Consider the following 13,327-nt stretch of genomic DNA (forward strand, 5'->3'; position numbering starts at 1 on the left):
TGGGGAGAAACCAGAGCAGAAAAGCTGAAAACTCTAAAAACCAGAGCGCCCCTTCTCCCCCAAAGGATCACAGCTCCTCACCAGCAACAGAACAAAGCTGGATGGAGAACAACTTTGATGAGTTGACAGAAGTAGGCTTCAGAAGGTCGGTAATAACAAACTTCTCCAAGCTAAAGAAGCATGTTTGAACTCATCGCAAGGAAGACAAAAACATTGAAAAAAGGTTAGACGAATGGCTAAGTAGAATAAACAGTGTAGAGAAGACTTTAAATGACCTGATGGAGCTGAAAACCATGGCATGAGAACTATGTGACGCATGCAAAAGCTTCAATAGCCAATTCGATCAAGTGGAAGCACTGATATCAGTGATTGAAGATCAAATTAATGAAATAAAGTGAGAAAACAAGTTTAGAGAAAAAAGAGTAAAAAAGAAACGAACAAAGCCTCCAAGAAATATGGGACTATGTGAAAAGACCAAACCTACATTTGATTGGTGTACCTGAAAGTGACAGGAAGAATGGAACCAAGTTGGAAAACACTCTTTAGGGTATTATCCAGGAGAACTTCCCCAACCTAGCAAGGCAGGCACACATTCAAATTCAGAAAATACAGAGAACACCGCAAAGATACTCCTCGAGAAGAGTAACCCCAAGACACATAATTGTCAGATTCACCAAGGTTGAAATGAAGGAAAAAATGTTAAGGGCAGCCAGAGAGAAAGGTCAGGTTACCAACAAGGGGAAGCCCATCAGAACAGCAGTTCTCTCGGCAGAAACCTTACAAGCCAGAAGAAAGTGGGGGCCAATATTCAACATTCTTAAAGAAAAGAATTTTCAATCTGGAATTTCATATCCAGCCAAACTAAGCTTCGTAAGTGAAGGAGAAATAAAATCCTTTCAGACAAGCAAATGCTGAGAGATTTTGTCACCACCAGGCCTGCCTTACAAGAGCTCCTGAAGGAAGCACTAAACATGGAAAGGAACAACCAGTACCAGCCACTGAAAAAACATGCCAAATTGTAAAGCCATCGATGATATGACGAAATTGCATCATTTAATGAGCAAAATAACCAGCTAACATCATAATGACAGGATCAAATTCACACATGATAATACTAACCTTAAATGTAAATGGACTAAACGCCCCCATTAAAAGACACAGACTGGCAAATTGGATAGAGAGTCAAGACCCATCAGTGTGCTGTATTCAGGAGACCCATCTCACACGCAGAGACACACATAGGATCAAAATAAAGGGAGGGAGGAAGATCTACCAAGCAAATGGAAAGCAAAAAAAGCAGGGGTTGCAATCCTAGCCTCTGATAAAACAGACTTTAAACCAACAAAGATCAAAAGAGACAAAGAAGGCCATTATATAATGGTAAAGGGATCAATTCAACAAGAAGAGCTAACTACCCTGAATGTATATGCACCCAATACAGGAGCACCCAGATTCATAAAGCAAGTCCTTAGAGACCTACAAAGAGACTTAAACTCCCACACAATAATAATGGGAGACTTTAACACCCCACTGTCAATATTAGACAGAGCAACGAGACAGAAGGTTAACAAGGAGAACCAGGACTTGAACTCAGCTCTGCACCAAGTGGACCTAATGATATCTACAGAACTGTCCACTTCAAATCAACAGAATATACATATTCTCAGCACCACATCGCACTTATTCCAAAATTGACCACATAGTTGGAAGTAAAGCACTCCTCAGCAAATGTAAAAGAACAGAAATCACAACAAACTGTCTCTCACACCACAGTGCAATCAAATTAGAACTCAGGATTAAGAAACTCATTCAAAACCACACAACTACATGGAAACTGAACAACCTGCTCCTGAATGACTACTAGGTAAATAACGAAATGAAAGCAGAAATGAAGATGTTCTTTGAAACCAATAAGAACAAAGATACGACATACCAGAATCTCTGGGACACATTTAAAGCAATGTGTAGAGGGAAATTTATAGCACTAAATGCCCACAAGAGAAAGCAGGAAGGATCTAAAATTGACCCCCTGACATCAGAATTAAAAGAACTAGAGAAGCAACAGCAAACAAATTTGAAAGCTAGCAGGAGGCAAGAAATAACTGAGATCAGAGCTGAGCTGAAGAGCAGAACCCTTCAAAAAATCAGTGAATCCAGGAGCTGATTTTTGAAAAGATCAACAAAATTGATAAGACTGCTAGCAAGACTAATAAAGAAGAAGAGAGAAGAATCAAATAGATGCAATAAAAAATGATAAATGGGATATCACGACTGATCCCACAGACACACAAACTACCATCAGAGAATACTATAAACACCTCTATGCAAATGAACTAGAAAATCTAGAAGAAATGGATAAAGTCCTGGACACATACAACCTTGCAAGACTAAACCAGGAAGAAGTTGAATCTCCGAATAGACCAATAACAGGCTCTGAAATTGAGGCAATAATTAATAGCCTACCAACCAAAAAAAGTGCAGGACCAGACAAATTCACAGCCGAATTCTACCAGAGGTACAAAGAGGAGCTGGTATCATTCCTTCTGAAACTATTCTGATCAATAGAAAAGGAGGGAGTCCTCCCTAACTCATTTTATGAAGCCAGCACCATCTTGATACTAAAGCATGGTAGAGACACACACAAAAAAGAGAATTTTAGGCCAATATCCCTGATGAACATTGATGCGAAAATCCTCAATAAAATACTGGCAAACCGAATCCAGCAGCACATCAAAAAGCTTATCCACCACAATCAAGTCGGCTTCATCTCTGGGATGCAAGGCTGGTTCAACGTATGCAAATCAATAAACATAATCCATCAGATAAACAGAACCAATGACAAAAAGCACATGATTATCTCAATAGATGCAGAAAAGGCCTTCAACAAAATTCAACAGTCCTTCATGCTAAAAACTCTCAATAATTAGGTACTGATGGAATGTATCTCAAAATAATAAGAGCTATTTATGACAAACCCACAGCCAGTATCATACTGAATGGGCAAAAACTGGAAGCATTTCCTTTGAAAACTGGCACAAGACAAGAATGCCCTCTCTCACCACTCCTATTCAACATAGAGTTGGAAGTTCTGGCCAGGGCAATCAGGCAAGAGAAAGAAATAAAGGATACTCAGTTAGCAAAAGAGAAAGTCAAATTGTCTCTGTTTGCAGATGACATGATTGTATATTTAGAAAACCCCATCATCTCAGCCCAAAATCTCCTTAAACTAATAAGCAACTTCAGCAAAGTCTCAGGACACAAAATCAATGTGCAAAAATCACAAGCATTCCTGTACACCAATAACAGACAAACAGTAAGCCAAATCATGAGTGAACTCCCATTCACAACTGCTACAAAAAGAATAAAATACCTAGGAATCCAACTTACAAGGGATGTGAAGGACCTCTTCAAGGAGAACTACAAACCACTGCTCAAGGAAATAAGAGAGGACACAAACAAATGGAAGAACATTCCATGCTCATGGATAGGAAGAATCAATAACGTGAAAATGGCCGTACTGCCCAAGGTAATTTATAGATTCATTGCCATCCCCATCAAGCTACCAATGACTTTCCTCACAGAATTCAAAAAAACTACTTTAAGTTTATATGAAATCAAAAAAAGAGCCCGCATAGCCAAAACAATCCTAAGCAAAAGAACAAAGCTGGAGACATCATGCTACCTGACTTCAAACTATACTACAAGGCTACAGTAACCAAAACAGCATGGTACTGGTACCAAAACAGATATACAGACCAATGGAACAGGACAGAGGCCTTAGAAATAACACCACACATCTACAACCATCTGATCTTTGACAAACCTGACAAAAACAAGAAATGGGGAAAGGATTCCCTATTTAATAAATGGTGCTGGGACATATAAATAGAACCAAAGACAAAAACCACATGATTATCTCAATATATGCAGAAAAGGCCTTTGACAAAATTCAACAGCCCTTCATGCTAAAAACTCTCAATAAATTAGGTATTGATGGGATGTATCTCAAAATAATAAGAGCTATTTATGACAACCCCACAGCCAATATCATACTGAATGGGCAAAAACTGGAAGCATTTCCTTTGAAAACTGGCACAAGACAGAGATGCCCTCTCTTACCACTCCTATTCAACATAGTGTTGGAAGTTCTGGCCAGGGCAATCATGCAGGAGAAAGAAATAAAGGGTATTCAACTAGGAAAAGAGGAAGTCAAATTGTCTCTGTTTGCAGATGACATGATTGTACATTTAGAAAACCCCACTGTCTCAGCCCAAAATCTCCTTAAGCTGATAAGCAACTTCAGCAAAGTCTCAGGATACAAAATCAATGTGCAAAAATCACAAGCATTCTTATATACCAATAACAGACAAACAGAGACCCAAATCATGAGTGAGTTCCCATTTACAATTGCTTCAAAGAGAATAAAATACCTAGGAATCCAACTTACAAGGAATGGGAAGGACCTCTTCAAGGAGAACTACGGACCACTGCTCAACGAAATAAAAGAGGACACAAACAAATGGAAGAACATTCCATGTTCATGGATAGAAAGAATCAATATCATGAAAATGGCCATACGGCCTAAGGTAATTTATAGATTCAATGCTATCCCCATCAAGCTACCCATGACTTTCTTCACAGAATTGGAAAAAACTACTTTAAAGTTCATATGGAACCAAAAAAGAGCCTGCATTGCCAAGTCAATCCTAAGCCAAAAGAACAAAGCTGGAGGCATCATGCTACCTGACTTCAAACTACACTACAAGGCTACAGTAACCAAAACAGCATGGTACTGGTACCAAAACAGAGATATAGTCTAATGGAACAGAACAGAGCCCTCAGAAATAATACCACACATCTACAACCATCTGATCTTTGACAAACCTGACAAAAAACAAGAAATTGGGAAAGGATTCCCTATTTAATAAATGGTGCTGGGAAAACTGGCTAGCCATATGTAGAAAGCTGAAACTGGATCCCTTCCTTACATCTTATACAAAAATTAATTCAGGATGGATTAAAGACTTAAATGTTAGACCTAAAACCATAAAAACCCTAGAAGAAAACCTAGGAAATACCATTCAGGACATAGGCATGGGCAAGGACTTCATGTCTAAAACACCAAAAGCAACGGCAACAAAAGCCAAAATTGACAAATGGGATCTAATTAAACTAAAGAGCTTCTACACAGCAAAAGAAACTACCATCAGAGTGAACAGGCAACCTACAGAATGGGAGAAAATTTTTGCAATCTACTTATCTGACAAAGGGCTAATATCCAGAATCTACAAAGAACTCAAACAAATTTACAAGAAAAAAACAACCCCATCAAAAAGTGGGTGAAGGATATGAACAGACACTTTTCAAAAGAAGACATTTATGCAGCCAACAGACACACGAAAAAATATTCATCATCACTGGCCATCAGAGAAATGCAAATCAAAACCATCTCACAATGAGATACCATCTCACACCAGTTAGAATGGTGGTCATTAAAAAGTCAGGAAACAACAGGTGCTGGAGACGATGTGGAGAAATAGGAACACTTTTACACTGTTGGTGGGACTGTAAATTAGTTCACCCATTGTGGAAGACAGTGTGGCGACTCCTCAAGGATCTAGAACTAGAAATACCAATTGACCCAGTCATCCCATTACTGGGGATATACCCAAAGGATTATAAATCATGCTGCTATAAAGACACATGCACACGTATGTTTACTGCAGCACTATTCACAATAGCAAAGACTTGGAACCAACCCAAAAGTCCATCAATGATAGACTGGATTAAGAAAATGTGGCACATATACACCATGGAATACTATGCAGCCATAAAAAAGGATGAGTTCATGTCCTTTGCAGGGATGTGGATGAAGCTGGAAACCATCATTCTCAGCAAACTATCACAAGGACAGAAAACCAAACACCACATGTTCTCACAGGTGGGAATTGAGCAATGAGAATATTTGGACACAGGGCGGGGAAGATCACACACCGGGGCCTGTCAGGGGGTGGGGAGCTGGGGGAGGGATACCATTAGGAGAAATACCTAATGTAAATTACAAGTTGATGGGTGCAGCAAACCAGCATGGCACATGTATACCTATGTAACAAACCTGCACGTTGTGCACATGTACCCTAGAACTTAAAGTATATTAAAAAAAAAAAAAAAAGAGGGAATGTTAACTTGATTGAGTCCAATTGCACAACACTGGATGGACTGAACTTCTTTAAAAGCAGAATCTCTTTATTTCGTGTGAGTGGATCACGGACTATGCAGACCAGGGAAATTTGCATTAAAAGCATTTGTGGGCCAGGCGCTGTGGGTCACGCCTGTAAACCCAGCACTTTGGGAGGCTGAGGCAGGCAGATCATGAGGTCAAGAGGACGAGACCATCCTAGCCAACATGGTGAAACCCCATCTCTACTAAAAATACAAAAATTAGCTTGGCATGGTGTGGGTACCCATAGTCCCAGCTACTCAGTAGGCTGAGGCAGGAGAATCACTTGAACCCAGGAGGCAGAGTTGCAGTGAGCCGAGATAGTGCCCCTGCACTCTAGCCTGGGCAACAGAGCAAGACTCTGTCTCAATAAATAAATAAATAAATAAATAAAAGCATCTGTGGACATTTCTTAGTAGCTACAGACGTATCAAAAAACTTAACCTCTCTGAGTATCATTTTTCTAACTTGTAGAATAAGGATGCAATACCATCATCACAAATATTTGTGGTGATTAATTATAGAAGGCTAAAGTTACTTAGTACAAGACCTACTAAACACTGGGTTCCAGAAAATAACTCACTACAGTTACCTTCAACATTCCCTATCTATGGTCTTGTGTGCATGTCATGGGATTTAGTCAGTTCAGGCTACTATTTTAATTTAAAAAACAGCAACAACAACAACATAGGCTGGATGAGCTATGAACAGTATAAGTTTACATCTCACCATTCTAGAGGTTGAAAAGTTCAAGACCAAGGCACTTGCAGATGTGGTAGCTGCTGAGGTCCTGCCTCCAAATTCATAGCCAGTGGTCTTTCTGTGTCCCCACATGGCAGAAGGGGAAAGGAGTTCTCCAGAGTCTCTTTCATAAGGGAATTAATGCTACATGTGAGGGCTCTACCTTTATGACTTAATCACCTCTCAAAGGCCCCACCTACTAATACCATTTCTTTGAGAGTTAGGATTATAACAAATGAATTTTGGAGGGACACAAACATTCAATCTACAGCAGATTCTGAATTGTGTACGTAGAAATCTTGGGATATATTCATTTATTCTCAGTTCCAAGACCATGCGAAACAGTGCATTGATTTGCCACAATTGAGATGTGAGCCTCGTGCTATTAAGGAGCTGCTAAAACACAGATAGGGTACAGCTTAGTGAGTCAGGCTGCATAGTTCTGCCCTGATCTGCGAGCTATGTCATGAGATTGTCAAGAGCATAGTCAAAGTCACGTGGCACAATGCACAAGGGAAAGAGCTGGAAGAACAGCCCTAGACTCACTTTTGCTCAGATAGGAAGTCACCATGGTCAGAGTCAGGGTTGGAGAGAGAAGGTCTAAAAAGTACACCTGGGTTCCCATGGGGATTTTCCCTTTCAGTCATGCAGAGATGAACGAGTGAATGAATGAATTAATGAAATGTAAGCAGAGCCTTAACCTACAGAATGAGAGAAGATTTCTGCAATCTACCCATCTGACAAAGGTTTAATATCCAGAATCTACAAGGAACTTAAACAAGTTTACAAGAAAAAAACAAACAACCCCATTAAAAAGTGGGCAAAGGACATGAACAGGCACTTCTCAAAGGAAGACATTCATGCAGCCAACAAACATGAAAAAAAGCTAAACATGACTGATCATTAGAGAAATGCAAATCAAAACCACAATGAGATACCATCTCACACCAGTCAGAATGGCAGTTATTAAAAAGTCAAGAAACAGTAGATGCTGGCAAGGCTGTGGAGAAATAGGAACACTTTTACACTGTTGGTGGGAATGTAAATTAGTTGAACCATTGTGGAAAACAGTGTAGCTATTCCTCAAGGATCTAGAACCAGAAATACCATTTGATCCAGCAATCACATTCACTGGGTATATACCCAAAGGAATATAAATCATTCTATTATAAAGATAAATGCACACATATGTTTATTGCAGCACTATTCACAATAGCAAAGATTGAAAATCAACCCAAATGCCCATCAATGATAGACTGGATAAAGAAAATGTGGTATATATACACCATGGAATACTATGCAGTCATAAAAAGGAATGAGATCATGTCCTTTGCAGGGACGTGGATGAAGCTAGAAGCCGTTATCCTCAGCAAACTAACGCGGGAACAGAAAACCAAATACTCTATGTTCTCACTCATAAGTGGGAGCTGAACAATGAGAACACATGGACACGGAGAAGGGAACAAAACACGCTGGGGCTCATGGGGTGGGTGGGGGTAGGAAGAGCATCAGGATAAATAGCTAATGTATGCGGGACTTAATACCTAAATGATGATGGGTTGATACGTGCAGCAAACCACTGTTGCACACATTTACCTATGTAACAAATCTGCACGTCCAGCACATGTATCCCAGAACTTAAAAAAAAATAAAAAAGAAATGTAAGCAGATCCTTTTCCCCAGAAAATATCCATCGTGCTCTGCAGCTTATGAAAAATAACGAGATGCAGAAGAATGAGCCAACAAGAGCCCTCCCAGAGCATGCAGTCACTCACCATCTGAAAAGCCATTTCGGACACCTCTTTTTTGAACATCTCCTTCTTCCCATTTATCAAAAGTTGTATTTATTTATTTCTCCACTGTATCTCTATTAACCCTGAGAAAATAAAAGAAGATGACATTTAAGCAAGTCAGAAGAAACTTCGGATAAATGCTAGCTTCCATATCTCCACAAAATAGACAAAAGTGCTTATTACCTAAGAGCCTAGGAAGTAAAACAATAATAACAACAAAAAAAAGTGCCATTGCACTCCAGCCTGGTCAACAAAAGCAAGACTCTGTCTTAAAAACAAAAACAAACAAACAAAAAAAAACAAGAAAAAAAAACAGTATAAAATTCTCAAATTTTGAATAAAATTTATTATTCCTTGACATACTAAAGACACAATAGAGAAATAGGAAAATGATATGAATAAGGAATCAAAATGATAAAAACACAAATGTCCTGAAAATATTTTTAAATTTAAGTGACCATGGAAATAAATATGAAAACCACAATCAGATATCATTCTCACCCACAATACTGATGGAAATAAGAAAATCTGACAAAATCAAATTTTAATATGAATACGTGGCAATGGAAACTCATAAACCAGTAGTGGATTTTAGAGAAAACAGCCACTTTGGAGAATAACTTGGTTATATCTACTTATAACTTGGTGTATACACATACCCTTGAAATTACGTGTGCACAAGAAAGTGCTTTAAAAAAAGTCCATTGTCTTATGGTTGCAAAAATGGATACATTGATTATAATATGATCATTGCATTAATGCTTTAGGGCAGTTAACATAGATTGTTGAAACCACGTTAAACATTGACAAATATTAACAATATAATATTGGTTAAAATTAAATCGCAGAAGAAATTGTACAGCATGACACCAAGCAAATACAATCCTTAAGTAATACAGAAAATGTTATTTAAAATATAAGCAAAATACATAAATCATGAAGGGAGATTAAGACCCATTTCTACGTAGTGGTAACAGCTGAGAGAAGCAAGATGCATTCCAGAAATTTCATATACTGCTTCAATTTTATTTAAAACATTTTATGTATTGCCTATGTTGTATGTTTTATTTTAAATAATGGACAAGGATATTATAAACGCTGCAGAAGCAAGTGTAATCTTGTTTTTTCCTGCCCACCTTAAAGATGGCCTAGATGCTTACACTGACCCTATTGACCACCCACAGCCAACATGGCGACCAGGAGTCTTGAGAAAGTCCTTCTCCTCTGTGAGTATTATTTCAAAAGAAGCTGAGAAGTAGAGAAACTGAAGCCTAAGGAGATTCTCCCATTTGCCCCTTCTTCCCCTAAAGTCACCACCTGCTGCTTTCCTGGAGCGCATACCAGCTGAGTTTCAGGAGCCCCAGGGTACAGAAGAAGCGGAGGCTTGTTGCCAGGACACCGCCAGACTGCTCTGTGTTCTGTTCCCCTTGGTCATCAAGGAAGGAGTACCCCAAAGGGAGAAGTCCATATGAGGCTGTCAGAAAGGGAAATAGGGGCCTCCTCTTGTTAAAAAAGAAGAAGAAAAAAAGGAACTTCTGCATCCTGTTAGTCATAGCTTAATTTTTTTCCAAGTTGCTTTTGCCAGGATGTAGCTTTGACAACTTTAGTCACCTCTCTCATACTCAATTGTTTGAAGTTTCTGTAATAACAATTTTTATACTAACGTTTATGTTCTTAATAGTAATAATTTTACATTGCAACTGTAATACTTTAATTATTAGAAGTGTCAGCCTAAACAAGCATATGAAAGCTTTCTTTTTTAAAAAAGAAAAAAACAGTGTTTATTTGGGAATAAAGCATTGCAGTTGGGAATAGGCACACCATAGTAAACTATGTGTATATTGACGTGAGGGAGAAGAAAAGGAAAAAACAGTTAGGTAGACAACTAAGGATGGTCCTTGGAGAAGCAGACTGCCTGAAAAATCACAGCTACAGGTAAAAACAGAGCAGCTTGGGGAAAACTCAGACTGCAGTGCAAAGATAAGCAGGCAGATAAGCAGGCAAGGTCCAGCATAGAAGCCTTTTGTTCTTCCTGTGATTAGCAGATTCCCAGGAAAAAGCTCCCTCCCCTTTTCAGATATGTACATTGTGGGCTCCCTGGGAGCTTGCATGAGGAGGGTAAGGGGGCTTGCATATAACAAGCCCACAACAAGAGAAGCTATGCTTTGTGTTTACCTAGAGACATTCCACTGCTGCATAGATAGGGAGAGTATAGAGACAGTTTTACACATAAGAGAAGTTACTCAAACAGCTATAGAGATGAGAGGAGTTTCTTATAAAAGTTTTTGCATTCAACTGTAAAATGGCTCCCCTCTCCGTTGCAGAGAGCTTTCTTCTTTAGCTTATTAAATGTTTACTCCAACCTCACCCTTTGCATCCATGCTCCTTAATTTTCTTGGTCATGAGACAACTAGCTGAATAACACCTGAGACAACAAGACCATTGACCCTGACCTGTTTCACAGGGACATAAAGGAAGGCAAAAATGGAGAGGATTGCATATTGTTTTGAAATAATGAGGCTTGACTACAGAGATCAATAACAAGAGTGACACTCATCTGAAGTTGGACAGGCAGTTGCTGGGCAGCTTTCCTTGCAGAAGTATTTTTTGTTTAAGGTTGCAATTACCTTTATGCAAGGTTGAGGGTATTGTAATCTTTTTCATTATCAGGGACACAGGTGTGAGACCACTCTCTTCATTGCCTTTCTGGTTTTCTTTGTCAGGGTTTTCTTAACATTAGTGACTCCATTTTTATTCTGACAACTTTCACATTACTCTTTGTATTCAAGATCTTTCTCTGAAAAAAACATTGATTAATCATTCTCTAATTACATTTTGATGTCCCTCCATGCCAGGATGGACCTGTCCCAGTTGCTGGTCTCATCCCATGTTGTGGGGGTTGATTAGTGACTAGGAGTCAATGTCAAAACCACTTTTAGGGCTGGGTATGGTGGCTCATGCCTATAATCCTAGCACTTTGGGAGGCTATAGAGGGAGCATGACTTGAGCTCAGGAGTTTGAGACCAGCCTGGGCAACATAGTGAGACTTCGTCTAAAAATAAATAAATAAATAAATAAATAAATAAATAAATAAATATAAAAACCCACAAGAGAAAGCAGGAGAGATCTAAAATCAACACCCTAACATCACAATTAAAAGAACCAAAGAACTAGAGAAGCAAAACCAAACAAATTCAAAAGCTAGCAGAAGACAAGAAATAACTAAGATCAGAGCAGAACTGAAGGAGATAGAGACACCCAAAAAGAAATATGAAAATCGATGAATCCAGGAGGTGGTTTTTTGAAAGGATCAACAAAATTTATAGACCGCTAGCAAGACTAATAAAGAAGAAAAGAAAGAAGAATCAAATAGATGCAATAAAAAATGATAAAGTGGATATCACCACCGATCCCACGGAAATACAAACTACCATCAGAGAATACTATAAACACCTCTATGCAAATAAACTAGAAAATCTAGAAGAAATGGATAAAGTCCTGGACACATACACACTCCCAAGACTAAACCAGGAAGAAGTTGAATCTCCGAATAGACCAATAACAGGCTCTGAAATTGAGGCACTAATTAATACCCTACCAACCAAAAGAAGTCCAGGACCAGATGGATTCACAGCCGAATTCTACCAGAGGTACAAAGAGGAGCTGGTACCATTCCTTCTGAAACTATTCCAATCAATAGAAAAAGAGGGAATCCTCCCTAACTCATTTTATGAGGCCAGCGTCATCCTGATACCAAAGTCTGGCAGAGACACAACCAAAAAAGAGAATTTTAGACCAATATCCCTGATGAACATCGATGCAAAAATCCTCAATAAAATACTGGCAAACCGAACCCAGCAGCACATCAAAAAGCTTATCCATCACAATCAAGTCGGCTTCATCCCTGGGATGCAAGTCTGGTTCAACATACGCAAATCAGTAAACGTAATCCATCACATAAACAGAACCAATGACAAAAGCCACACAGTTATCTCAATAGATGCAGAAAAGGCCTTCGACAAAATTCAACAGCCTTTCATGCTAAAACCTCGCAATAAGCTAGATATCGATGGAATGTATCTCAAAATAAGAGCTATTTATGACAAACCCACAGCCAGTATCATACTGAATGGGCAAAAACTAGAAGCATTCCCTTTGAAAACCGGCACAAGACAAGAATGCCCTCTCTCATCACCCCTATTCAACATAGTATTGGAAGTTCTGGCTAGAGCAATCAGGCAAGAGAAAGCAATAAAGGGTATTCAAATAGGAAGAGAGGAAATCAAATTGTCTCTGTTTGCAGATGACATGATTGTATATTTAGAAAACCCCATCGTCTCAGCCCAAAATCTCCTTAAGCTGATAAGCAACTTCAGCAAAGTCTCAGGATACAAAATCAATGTGCAAAAATCACAAGCATTCCTATACACCAATAACAGACAGAGAGCCAAATCATGAGTGAACTCTCATTCATAATTGCTACTAAGAGAATAAAATACCTAGGAATCCAAGTTACAAGGGATGTGAAGGACCTCTTCGAGGAAAACTACAAACCACTGCTCAAGGAAATAAG

At 38.9% G+C, this 13,327-nt stretch overlaps 1 protein-coding gene across 14 annotated transcripts in view; it reads right to left on the reverse strand.

The window, feature by feature from the left end:
- Positions 1 to 13,327, reverse strand: part of LOC129135367 (caspase recruitment domain family member 8) — a 62,077-nt gene that overhangs the window by 36,442 nt on the left and 12,308 nt on the right. For 12 of the 14 annotated variants that reach the window (XM_054673642.2, XM_016936391.4, XM_016936398.4 and 9 more), the window contains exon 2: positions 8,737 to 8,837. In XM_054673642.2, coding sequence (XP_054529617.1) covers positions 8,737 to 8,789 — 53 coding nt within the window. In that variant the 5' untranslated portion in view covers positions 8,790 to 8,837. Of the gene's footprint in view, positions 1 to 8,736; positions 8,838 to 10,071; positions 10,182 to 13,327 lie in introns of those variants that run through there. The other 2 variants (XM_009435959.5, XM_016936385.4) reach the window with 2 other exon arrangements.

The sequence above is a fragment of the Pan troglodytes genome, chromosome 20, assembly GCF_028858775.2.
Source record: "Pan troglodytes isolate AG18354 chromosome 20, NHGRI_mPanTro3-v2.0_pri, whole genome shotgun sequence".
Classification (NCBI taxonomy): Eukaryota; Metazoa; Chordata; class Mammalia; order Primates; family Hominidae; genus Pan; species Pan troglodytes.